Genomic DNA, 13,513 nt, shown 5'->3' with positions numbered 1-13,513 from the left:
ACAGCATCAACACAGTATACCAGTCCACAGATGAATTATTATAGACTTATATTACTAGCTGTCTTGAATGAACACATTGTAAGAGTCTACCATAAGAGAGCATTTAAGTTCCCTGAAAGACTTTTCTTCTAATTTTTATTTAAAAAGACATCAGTGGAAAGAGTAGACATGTGCGGACTTTAAATAAGAGAAAGGAAAGCAAAGTCTTTAATGGGATTGGACAAATAAGAACAATTGTAGTATGATTCTACTTGATTTTGGTTAGCTGTGCAGTGTTGTTTTGCTTACTTTAGTATATCAAACTTAAGACAGGAAATAGGGACAACCACTAAAAGAAAAATCGTATGAGTTGGGCCATTAGTTCATGGATATAGTAGTGATAAATTAAGTTGCTTTACTACCTCCCCTTAATGGGATAGAGACAGCTGTCAAAAGGATAAGATGCATCAACTGCCACAGTAGGAAACATGTGTCTGCAAGAAAGGTTGGGACAGGAAGCAGTTAAGAGGTGCCTCTGCACTGAAGGAACTGATGTATGGTCTAATAGATACAGGAAACCTACATGCATTTGTGAGAGAAAATATAAGGTTTGATTCACACAAAAAAAAATACTCCCACAGGTCTCTTATTTTTAGAGTAAATTTACAAATATGCTTCAATGAAAAATACCAAGGGCACTTCCGGAAAGCTGCAACAGTTTCAGATTTCAAGGAATAATTAAACATGTGTAAGCAGTTATGCATGAGTTAATGTACCAGGTGTACATATATGCATGGATACATACTTATAATTTAGCTTTTACAACTTGTTTTCCTCCATGGTGAATATGGTGTTCCCAATGGAAAACCCCTTGCCCAATAAACCCACCAATTTGGGGGATATGCTATCCATTCCCATTCTGAATACCTTTACACAAGTGTCAAGGACAGGGCTAAATCTAAGGCCACGTCCAGTGTGTAAATATGTTTTACCAATGGTTGTGAATTTCTACAAATTCCGAGGTTTGAGGGTATTCAACTACTTTTCAAATAATCCCCACCCTGGAATGCCCACTCTTTTCCTGTTAGATCTGCTCGCATGCACATTTGTGAGTGTAAATTAAGATTCTGTAAATGCCAAATGTAAGTTCACACATTTAGGTCAAACTATTTATGCACCTACAATAAGATGTTGTGACTTTAGGCCTCAGATTCTATGTTTTTATGAGCTGAGATGTGGCACCTGTCCTATGACTTCATCTCCACTGATGATAGCAAGAGCCCTGAGAGACTCTGTCAGGGATGGCTATAATGACTGTAATTTTAATTTGAAAACATCCATGGGGATGGTAGTGAGGTGGGACACAACCTTTATAATGCAGTCATCACATCGCACTACATTTACAACGCAGTCATTACATCGCAACATCCTTTACAATGCATGTCACTACAACGCAGCCATTACATTGCATGTCACTTCAACGCATGACACTACAACGCATGTCACTACAACGCAGGCATTACATTGCTTGTCATCAGAACACATACCATTACAACGCATAGTACCCCTATACTATCCAACACTTACCCTACTGTTGCACCCCCTGGAGTTAGAATAGTAATTTTTACCCCTACACTATCCAACAGTTACCCTACTGTTGCACCCCCTTAAATGCAATGTAATGGTATGCGTTGTAATGGTATGCATTGTAAAGGTATTATGCGATGTGATGGAATGCGTTGTAAATGTAGTTTTAAAAAAATGTGCTGTAATAGCATGCGATGTAAATGAATGCCTTGTAAGGGATGTTGCGGTGTAAAAACTGCGTGTAAAGACATGCGTTTTAATGTATGCGTTGTAACGTCATACATTCTAGTGAGGTATATGTGGTAAGAAAGAGCAAGGAGCAGCAGTATTCCAAGAATAATAAAACAGGATGAAGTTTGTGCATTGCCTTAATGGTGGATGGGTTCCTTTATCCTTGCCAGTTGAATCACCGCATCTGATTGTACCTACAATTCAGAAGTAATTTCTACCAGATGGGTTGCATGTGTGTGCACATACAAACATCTGCTGAGACTGCTCTGCTTTTTTTTTATGGAACCCTACCGATACTGGTCAAGCAACACGTCGCATGGGTCCGCTTGCTAACCTCTGAAAAGGAGAAGTATAGGGAGTAGTCAGTGATTTGGAATACCTTTATTAATCTGCTGCTTGTTAAATTGTGGCTTAAAGTGCACTCTTGGTGGGCTTGGCTGGCCCACTTAAAACATAAGTAGTAATTAGTTAAAATGGGCAACACAATATTGATCAATCAATCAATCAATCACTGCATTTCTAAAGCGCGCTACATACCTGTGAGGGTCTCAAGGCGCTGGGGGGGGCTGCTACTGATCGGAGAGCCAGTCTTGAGAAGTCTTCTGAAGGCCAGCAGGTCCTGGGTCTGTCGTAGGCTGGTGGGGAGAGCGCTCCAGGTCTTGGCGGCGAGGTAGGAGAAGGATCTGCCGCCGGCGGAGGTTTTCCGGATACGGGGAACTATGGCGAGGGCGAGGTTGGCAGAGCGGAGGCTGCGGGTGGGGGTGTGGAAGCTGTTATGTTATGTTAGAGTGCATTTTTATAGCGCGCGGCTACTCTAAAAGAGTGTCCCGGCGCTTTCCACAGGCAACTTACAGTGTCAAATCAACATAACAGGTAAAACAGAACCCAAAAAGAGAAAAAGCCACCTAAACAGAATGATTAAAAAGCCAAGTCTTCAAATTCTTCCTGAATTGAAGCAGGTTAGGAGTGCTGCGGAGTGCCAATGGAAGCGCATTCCACAGCTGGGAGGCCTTAAGGCTGAAAGAGCGCCCCCCAATACGGGCCTTCCGCACGCGTGGGACCACAGCAGTGAACAGGGATTCTGAGCGCAATGAGCGAGCTGGGCGATAGAAGGCTAGTCTTTTCTTCAGGTATCCTGCGCCTGAGCCAAACAGAGCCTTGTGCACCAGCGTCAGAGATTTAAAAACAATCCGCTTCCGGATTGGAAGCCAATGGAGCGTCTGCAGCAACTCCGAAGCCCGTGCTCGTCTATGCAGACCAAAGATTGCCCGGGCTGCCGAGTTCTGTGCCACCTGCAGGCGCTGAACCAAATAATCCGGGAGGCCTAGGAAAAGGGCGTTAGCGTAGTCTAGCCTGGATCCGATAAGCGCCTGCACCGTGATCCGTCTGTGCTCCGCAGACAATAAGGGTAGAAACTTGCGGAGCATTCTGAGGATGCCGAAACAGGTGCCGGACAGGCCAAGGATGTGCGCTTTCAGAGAAAGTTTGTTATCAAGCTTAACACCCAAGTTCTTGGCAACCAAGGACGATTGAGCCGGAGGACACATGGCGGCCGGCCACCACTGTCGCCACTCGGGATCGAAGGCACAGCCGAAGAAAAGAACCTCCGACTTGCTGGAGTTGGCCTTCAGACAGTTTTGCTGGAACCAGCTAAAGACCCTGCCCAGGCAGTCCCGGATTCTCTCCCCATCAAATGTCTGATCTTTTTCACATGTGAAGAGGAGTTGTGTGTCATCGGCGTAGGACACGATCTGGGCTCCGTAAGCCTCAACCGCAGCCGCCAGAGGGGACATAAAGATGTTAAATAATGTCGGGCTCAACACCGAGCCCTGTGGAACCCCAACACCCAATGGCGGCATCTCGGCGGAGCTCTGGGAAACCCAGACCGTCTGGCGGCGGCCCTCCAGGAAAGATGTAAACCATCTGAGCACCGTCCCCCTTAGGCCGATGTCATAAAGCCTGGCGAGCAGCGCCTTATGGGGAACGGTGTCGAAAGCCGCCGACAGGTCCAACATGACTAGCATGGCCTTGCCACCCCCATCCAAGGTCTCCCTGATGATCTCAGAGACCTCCACCAACGCTGTTTCCGTACTGAAATTCGGACGGAAACCGGATTGGGATGGATGGAGCAGATTGTTAACCTCAAGGAAGTTCGACAAGACGCCATGAACATGTTTCTCGGTGATCTTGGCCAGAGCCGGGAGAAGTGAAATTGGCCTATAATTGGCCAAAGCCTCGGCATCAAGACCAGGCTGAGTCGGTCATTGAGGTATGTTGGTCCGGTGTTGTGCAGTGCTTTGTGTGCGTGGATGAGGAGTTTGAAGGTGATCTTCTTGTTGACGGGGAGCCAGTGTAGGCCTCTCAGGTGGGGTGTGATGTGGCTGCGTCGGGGGACGTCGAAGATCAATCATGCTGAGGCGTTCTGGATTCATTGTAGTTGTCTCAGGAGCTTGGTGGTAGTTCCTGAGTAGAGGGCGTTCCCGTAGTCGAGTCTGCTGGTGATGAGGGCCTGAGTGATGGTTTTCCTCGTGTCGGGGGGGATCCATTTGAATATCCTGCGAAGCATTCGGAGGGTGTTGAAGCAGGACGCTGACAGGGCGTTGACTTGCTTGGTCATGGAGAGGGTGGAGTCGAGGATGAACCCCAGGTTGCGTGCGTGGTCGGTGGGTTCCGGGGCTGTGCCTGGCGATGAGGGCCACCAGGTGTCGTCCCAGGCTGAAGGGGTGGATGCGAGGATGAGGACCTCGGTCTTGTCTGAGTTCAGCTTCAGTCTGCTGTCCTTCATCCAGTCGGCGACGGCCTTCATTCCACTGTGGAGGTTGGTTTTGCGGTGTGGGGGTCTTCGGTGAGGGATATGATCAGCTGGGTGTCGTCGGCGTATGAGATGATGTGGAGGTTATGTTGTCGTGCGACGTGGGCGAGCGGTGACATGTAGATATTGAACAGCGTCGGGCTGAGGGAGGATCCCTGTGGGACGCCGCAGAGGATTTCAGTGTTTTTTGAGCGGAAGGGTGGGAGGCGGATGCTCTGGGTCCAGCCGGAGAGGAAGGAAGTGGTCCAGGCCACAGCCTCCTCTTGGATTCCGGCGTCATGGAGGCGTGCTGATAGGGTGCAGTGGCAGACCGTGATAGGTCCAGGAGGATGAGGGCGGCTGTTTCTCCTTTGTCCATCAGGATCCTAATGTCGTCGGTGGCGGCGATGAGGGCGGTCTCGGTACTGTGGTTGCTGCGGTAGCCGGATTGGGAGGGGTCCAGGATGTTGTTGTCTTCGAGGTAGCGGGTTAGCTGTTGGTTGACAATCTTCTCTGTCACTTTTGCCGGGAACGGGAGCAGGGAGATGGGCCGGAAGTTCTTGAGGTCCTTGGGGTCCGCCTTGGGTTTCTTCAGTAAGGCTTTGATCTCAGCGTGCTTCCAGCTTTCCGGGAAGGTAGCTCTCTCGAAGGAGATGTTGATTGTTTTCCATAGGCGATGGTAGTGCTGGCTATGTTGTGAACTTGGTGAGGGCAGGGGTCGGAAGGAGATCCGGAGTGGATGGAGTTCATGGTTTTGATGGTGTCTTCGTCGCTGACGGTGGACCAGGCGGTCAGGCGACTGGTGCGGGTGGAGGTCGCAGGGGTGGTGGATATGGGTTTGGAGAGTTCTTTCACAATGCTGAAGAGCTCTTTGGTGTTGTCTAGGCGGTCCTTGAAGGCGGTCCTCTTGGCGGTCCTGATGAGTTGGTGGTGTCTGCGTGTGGCAATCTTGAGGGCTGTGTGGCTGTCTGGTGTTCGGTTGTGGAGCCATTTCTTCTCTAGTTTGCGGCAGGTGCGCTTGGAGGTCCGGAGGTCTTCAGTGAACCAGGCGGCTTTCTTGTTGGTGTGGTTGGTTGTGGATGTTTTGAGAGGGGCAAGGGTGTTGGTGCAGTCGTTGATCCACTGTTTGAGGTTGGTGGCGGCAGTGTCGGGGTCGATGGGGTCGTCGGGTGGTCTCAGGGCGAGGGTGGTAGTCAGTTGGTCCTTGGTGACCTTGCCCCAGCAGCGGCGTGGCAGCTGTTAGGTGCGGTGGTGTGTGGTAGGTTTCCTGAAGGTGAAGTGGGCGCATCTGTGGTCAGTTCAGTGGGGTTCGTTGGTGTGGTTGAAGGTGACTTGAGGGCTTGCGGAGAAGATGGGGTCCAGCGTGTGTCCAGCGGCGTGGGTGGGTGTCATCACGAGCTGTTTGAGTCCGAGGTTGGCGAGATTGTCGATCAGGACGTTGTTGGCGGCGTCGTTGTTGTTCTCGAGGTGGAAGTTCAGGTCCCCGAGGAGGATGTAGTCCGTGGAGGCGAAGGCGTGGGTGCTGACTAGGTCGGCGATGGTGTCGGTGAACTGTGGTCGCGGTCTGGGTGGTCTGTCGATGAGAGTTCCTCTGAGGGTCGTGTTAGGGTCGGTGTGGATCTGGAAGTGCATGTACTCGGCAGTGGTGAGGGTGTTGTCGGTGTTGGTCGAGACTCTGAGGGTGTCCTTGTGGATGATGGCGATTCCCCCTCCAACTCCGTTGGTGCGGTCTCTGCGGGAGATCTTGTAGCCCTCAGGGATGGCTATGGCAATGTCAGGTGCTGAGGTGGCGTTCAGCCAGGTCTCCGTCAGGAAGGCGACGTCGGGGCGGTAGAGTCTCGGAGGTCCCAGAGTTCGATGGCGTGCTTGCATGCGGAGCGAGTGTTGATGAGGATGCAGCGGAGGTGGTTGGGATCTCTGGTTGGTGGTTTGGTGGGCTGGATGCTGGTGAATCTGCAGTTCGGCAGGTGAAGGGCCCTTGGGTGTGCTTCGGGATGGCCTGGTAGCAGGTGTGGTCTCGTCCGGTGTTGAGTGCGTGGAGGGTGCTGGAGTTGTAGTGCAGTTAGGGGTTGCGGGGGGCGCGGGGTCCAGGGGTTCTGGAGCTGGGCGCAGTCCAGGCGCGGACGGGCTTGCCTTTGGCGCGCCATCGGAGCTGCGCGCATCCGTTGCGCTTCCGCGCGGCGTCTTCCATAAGAGGCGAAGTGGGAGGGAGGTGCAGCTGGGAGGCGGGAGCAGGGTGGCCAATGGGCGAGGGAAGGGACACAGAAGGAAAAGGGGGCGGGCCGCAGGGGAGGCACAGAGGGCAAGGGGCGCAAGACGGAAAAAACGGACCGGTGAACAAAGCCAAGAACAGAATACCAGAGATGCATGTGCTAAGACGAGGACGAATTAGCAGCGCAGAGGGGAGAAAATACAGTCACCAGGCCGTGGGGCACACCAGAGGCGAACTCCCGGCAGCGGCAGCAGAGGGGCAGAGTCACAGGCTCCCAGGAGGAGCCGTGCGGCGTGAGGGGCGACCTGACCTCAGAATAGGGTCGGGGTCACACTCACCGACACGCGGCGTCTTCCATAAGATGCCAAGTGGGGGGAGGAGCAGCTGGGAGGCGGGAGCGGGGTGGCCAATGGGCGAGGGAAGGGACACAGAAGGAAAAGGGGGTGGGCAGCAGGGGAGCAGCGGCGGGAAGCAGGGGGCGGGGGGGGCACAGAGGGCAAGGGGCGCAAGACGGAAAAAACAGAACGGTGAGCAAAGCCAAGAACAGTATACCAGATATGCAGGTGCTAAGACGAGGATGAATTGGCAGCGCAGGGGGGAGAAAATACAGTCACCAGGCCGTGGGGCACACCAGCGGTGAACTCCCGGCAGTGGCAGCAGAGGGGCAGAGTCACAGGCTCCCAGGAGGAGCCGTCCGGCGTGAAGGGCGACCTGACCTCAGAACAGGGTTGGGGTCACCTGATAGTCATATTGATAGCCCCAATCAACTATCCAGCACATATCAACAATCTAACACTGTATAGACAAATACAAAGACTGAATGAAAAGGCAGCCCAGTGATTGTGACTCTCTGAAATCTATGTCTTTGGGGGTTAATGATTACTAAACATCATAAACATCATAAGAGGTGTTCTAAGCATCTTTGTAAAATAACAATCCTCATTCTTGCATTGTGAATTCTATTGACAAATTAATAGAACTTGGTAATTGCTATTGATATGCCATTATAAAACATGCCTTATTCATAAGTTTAGTAGTTCATATTAAATCAAGTGCAACACTGCTACATGTGTTCAATGACATCTACAATGATTACCGGCATTTATACGCTTTTGTTGCCAATAGCTGGCCAACATGAATGGCCATAAATTGACTCATTTCCATGATGTTTCTAAGGTTTGGTACCTGATGTAAAAAGTGATCCTAATTTGAACTAAGCTAATTTGGACTCTGCAATTAAAAGGAACACCAATAGCTTACATCTGTCAATTGTTAGAAGGAGGACTACTAGACAATGAAAATGGGTGTATCATTAGTTATGTAATTGTTTTTCCAAACAGGTTATCACTTTTAAGCATGCTTTTCAAAGACAATGGAGTTAATTCACAAAAACGTTTATGAGTATGGGAACAACTACTACAGTAGTACTGTTTATGTGTTCTTTGATGCCTTTGTGAATTAGCCCTAAAAAATCTAGTATCTGAATTAATCGAATCTTACATAGGTTTGAGCTGATGAAGGTGACTACTTAGAAATATATTTTACTACATCTTCAATGATTAACAATAGTATTCCAATTCTTAGTGCTAGTATTCATTAATGTAATTACCAATCACTTGTATTGCTATAAAAATATTATGGGATTATCATTCGACCAATCACTGGCTTCGATTAAAAAAAATATGACTGGATATTGATTTATGCTGTTCGTTTTTTGGTGGTTAAGCACCCTTTGTACGATGGAACAACTGTAATGAAGCATGATCTATTTACCATGGAAGGAATTCTCACAAGAAGAAGAAGAAAGACTTTGGGCCCGATTTATATGTTGGTGACAACCATATTCCATCACAACGGTGAAAGAGCATACTTACCGCCAACATAATGGTCTGCCCGCCGACTTTAGATGTGGGTGGACCTTTGGTTTAATCACAGTGAAGACTACTACGCCTCTTCAGTGATTAAATCTCTCCAACGACCCTATGGAATAAGGCCAATCGGAGGAAGACCTGAAATTCCGCTCATCTAATTTAGATAGGAGGAATTACAAGTTCTGTTTTCACTGCACAGAAAGGAAATCCCTGGCAGTCAAGGGCAGTGAAAACTACTAAATACTCCCCACGCCATGGGAGAGGACTCCGATGGCAAAGGGAGCATTTTCATTTTGATTTTCAGCATTTTCTTCGAGAAAATAAAAAGGGAAACAGTTTGATGCAGGGCTCTGTCACGTTGACAGAGCCCTGCACCAAATAGCAAAAAGCATTGCAATTCTTTAAGAAGTAACCGTCTGCTTGGCAGTCATTTCTAAATCTGGCGGATGGTCCCTTCGTCAGGGTAACGGAGTAATTTACAAACCATCAGCAAGATTATAAATCTGGCCCTTATTCCTTCTAATGGTAGTGGTAAGCCCACATAATATAACAACCACAATGAAATGCCAGCCTGTCTTTCTTAGGCCTCATGGTGGCAAATACATGTTTTTCTTCTGCAAGTCTATTTATTTAGGTCTTTCAATAAGGCTTAGTTACAGAAGCTGAGTACACATGTGCTTTGAAGTAGCCACAATCCGAAGGATCCCGTTGCTACTAGACCATGTGTACGTCACCAGCCTGATTATTACATAACAAGAATGCAATACATGTTTTGATTTTAGGTTTTAACCATATTAATTTATAGCGTTTTTTAATGAAATTGACAAAAGCCCAATATCAGAACACTCTTAGAGGATGGGTTATTGTTTTGGAATTAAATTGGTCTACTGGTGGTGTGTTCACATTTTAAATGAAAAGGTATACATTACAAAATGTACTTATATGTTATAAGGATTATAGTTTGCAATTCGCTAATGCTACACTGCCAGCTGAAATGATTTAATGGTTTAAAAATATGAAATAATGAAATGATTTGATTTCCATCATATTTTGCAGCGTTTATCAATGTGTCTTCTGCTAAACATGAACTGCATGTAAATGAGCATTGGATCTGGACTTAATTTTCTTCTCCTGTAAGTATATATACTCAAAAGTGTATGGTGAAGATGGAAAATGAAATTTTATTAAAGCCACAGCCATCCTTTCCCATTTCTACAAATACCTATAAATTACTGCTGGTGGTAAATAAGGGCTTTGTGAAGAGTAACTCTCCACTTTGATTATGCTGTGGCAATATGGCAGGTAAGCATTGCCACTGCCAATGTGCGTTTACCACCAGTTAAAATTAGGGAAAACACACGCTTCCTTACACTTAGCAAGTAAACTAATGCTGTCTGTGCTAACTTCCACTACTAGTATTAAACAAAAGGATGCCAAAAAATCCGTTTCAATATAAGGTGAAGGATATAGCTCCTGCATTGAGTATTGAGTGACCGTACATACATAAACATGCAACACTTTATGATACAGAAGTTACTTATTGGTTCTACACATTTTAAGACAAAATTGGAGCTGCTCTTATTTTGTGTTGCAAATTCTAATATATTTGGCAGCATATCTTCTCTAATAGGGATTGCTGGTGGTATTACAATGAGTGCGAATAGTAGTTGTAGTACTTTCACAACTGTTGGTAATTCTACCAAATTTCTCCTTCTATAATTACCTTGCTCTCTGTGCTCATTGGCTGTAGTGGGCATAGCGGCCGCTCTTGGGATCCTGGAAGGATATACTCTGGTGGGGAGCAGTCTATGGACTCTAGGCCTTGGTCTGATGGTGTGCGTTTTTTCTTCTTGACAATATTTTCAGGACAGGCAGGATCTAAAATACAAAATAAGATATTGATTATCTCCAATGTTGGTTACAATAATAAATCAAACCATCTCTGCAATATGGAAGGTGGTATTTTCACACTGCTCTATTTGTTTATGCTAAATTAGAAGATCAAATATGCCACCTCTCAGATTTGAGAAGAATCTATTTTATTCATGTCTGTTGAAGGGCCAAATAATAATAATAAATATAATGCATTCTTAACTTTATAGTTTAAATAATGGTGTTTTTTTTAATTTGGTGCAATGATGATAAATTATTGACATATATCGGAATTATAAAAGATGACATTTTCTGTACAAGTATTCAGAGCTTTGACGTAGAAGTTGCAATTGTTGCAGCAGTTGCATCGCCAAAACATAAACATAAACATAAACAGCAGTTGCATCACACCAAATAAAAATGAACAGTTAGTACAATGGCTGAGCCTTTTATATTTACTGAGCCTTTTCTAAAGCAAGATTATATGCTGAGTTAATTGTAGTGCAAAGAAATAGCAACAGATATTCAATTTGGGGTAATTTCTTCATTTTTAATCACTATAGCTGGCTATTACCAAATATATGTGTGGGAATTGATTTCTTGAATTGCAGTACGCATTGTTTTATTTTTATCTTACCACTTATATCTCCTTCTGAGATTATGTTCAGAAATGAAAGCGAGTTACAGTCCACACCGTTGTATGCATCAACTGGGTCCATACTCTTTAGCAGGTCTCGAAAATGACGGATGTGTATTCGAACTTCTCTTATTGTGTAAGGCTCTGCAAGATGACAGCATTAATTTAGATCACAGTATTCCACCATACAGATTATGGTGATTAACAGCTAGTATTTATATAGTTATTATTAATGAATGTATGCATAACAACATATCTGTAATGTTAATGTTCCATATATTTACTAACAATGTTCATTACTCTGATTTTTCATCCTTTCCCGGTCCTTTAATCATGAAGCTTAGCTACTTCGCCATAAAGGCATACAGTTTCCAACAGCTAGTAATCCTAATTAAAAACACTTTATGTGTCAAAACACTTACATGAAATCGAACCTGTATCCTTGAAGGGAACCTGGGTCATAAGGATTTTGATGAGGAAGGATGATTGAAGTTAGGACTTCTTCAATGTAGCATGGTTCCTCCTCAATCCCCCCATTTCAACAAAAACTATGCTGGCTCTCCAGCAATATGCTGAAAACTCATATATTAGCTACACCTGGTGGGGGTATACAATATGAAAACCAACTGGGAAACAGCACTCAGAAGTAACGCTCAGACTCACACTCTCATCACCCATGAACCAGAATTGTCTCACAAAGGATGAGGTATAGAGTTGGCACTGTTTTTTCTGTGCGTTAGCTAAGGCCATGGTCCCCTTTTCTGTCTAAGGCTTAACTATGGACCTGAATCAAAATGAAATGAACACCATCATCACTGTGTTTAACAACTGTGCAGAAGGCTTTCAGGAGATGAGAGGAATGATTTATGATGTTCACAATCTATCAACAGCCACATCCCCTGCAGCCCCATTTTGCCACTACCAGAGATACGTCAATTTATCATTTCCAAAGTGAGGTCATATTATTAATATCTGAGACACCATGGAGTTTCACAAGTTGCGTAAATGTGAAGCCATGGGATTTTTTCATACGTCGCAGATGTTGGACCAACAAATTTCAAGCTTGAGGCAGAACCACAACACATGAACCAAGTCACTCCCTCGTAAGTTATACCTCCATCGATTTGATTCTGTGTGCAGCATTTTGGCATGAAGGGGCTGTAAAGCAGATCAATTGCAGCCTAGCCTCTCTTACACCAGGTGTAATGCAGACCAATCTTCCTTATCATAGTCATAGAGACTCGTCTCACCAGTTTCAGTGAGCGTGTTCTTCAGTCTATCTCAAAGACAGTTTCAATATCAGTGCATCAACTGCACCTCTGTACAAATGCCTACGTATGTGCAAACTGCTGGAAACAAAGAGAGTACCCCATAGTGTCCAGCTGACCTGTCAAGCAGTGTGCTGGCTGCATAGGTGTCCAGTGTTGTGAGTTGTCTAAATTAAATTCCACCAATAGAGCAGGGAAGGGCTTTATCAGTCTCTCCTGTAGCATGACATCTACTGTTCAGGTACCACTGGCTATCCATCCCCCTCAGAGTATCGGCCGATCATCAATCGAGGGTTTTGTGTCATTTCACTATATCTGAATATTTTAGCTTCTGAGAACAGAGGACCAGGAGCTCAGGAACGAACAATCAATTATATTACAGTTCCTCAGTGGTGTGTGATTTGGGCCTCAAATGATTCCTAAGACACTTAGATTCCCAGCTACAGTTTCCTTCAGACTCCCTTGTGGGATTCAGTTAGAAAATGGGATGAAGGTCAGCCAATTGCGTTAATGTGTGGGCTGTATTGCACACTTGCACGTTCTGTAGCCTTATACCTCAAGAAGGTGTGACTACTTGCACTTTTTGATGCTTTGAGCCTTGATTGAGTCCCAGCCCATACAAACGTGCTAATTTGTTTATTGAAATCATGAAGAAACAGATGGGGTGCAGGTAGGGGAAGCATTCTGAAAGAAAGTTGTACTTTGGGGCTACCACCAGATGTGAGAGTGAGAGAAATAGAGGTCTATACATTTGATACAATTCTATAGGGCAGTCATTTTCCCCAGACCGCCCCGGAGGCATCTTGTTGATAACCTCCAAAATGTCCTCTATTATAACGTCTCCTTCTAGCATTTGGATGGCTTCACTGATGACTGTTGGGAGATTAAGAGAGTACATGAACAGATGCTCTGCTTCCTAGGAGTCCCCATAGTTGGAATAAAACTGCTGTTTAAAGAAGGACAAATGTGTATTTTGAGTGTATGTGTTTTCAAGGAACCCAAAGGGTCAATAATGATTGGAAATGCTCATAGTAATTTTCTTTGCTTCAATTAAGCAGCTAGCAA

At 45.9% G+C, this 13,513-nt stretch overlaps 1 protein-coding gene across 2 annotated transcripts in view; it reads right to left on the bottom strand.

Moving 5' to 3' along the window:
• The window catches only part of LOC144792346 (clustered mitochondria protein homolog), a 487,620-nt gene that overhangs the window by 188,553 nt on the left and 285,554 nt on the right, over nucleotides 1–13,513 (bottom strand). For both annotated transcript variants that reach the window (XM_078667308.1, XM_078667307.1), the window contains exons 4-5: nucleotides 11,181–11,324; nucleotides 10,395–10,549 (exon numbers count right to left, since the gene is read on the bottom strand). In XM_078667308.1, the coding sequence (XP_078523434.1) occupies nucleotides 10,395–10,549; nucleotides 11,181–11,324 (299 nt within the window). The remainder of the gene's footprint in view (nucleotides 1–10,394; nucleotides 10,550–11,180; nucleotides 11,325–13,513) is intronic.

Source organism: Lissotriton helveticus, chromosome 11 (assembly GCF_964261635.1).
Source record: "Lissotriton helveticus chromosome 11, aLisHel1.1, whole genome shotgun sequence".
Classification (NCBI taxonomy): Eukaryota; Metazoa; Chordata; class Amphibia; order Caudata; family Salamandridae; genus Lissotriton; species Lissotriton helveticus.
Note: the sequence above shows the minus strand (reverse complement) of the source record. Positions and strands in the feature narration are given on the sequence as shown.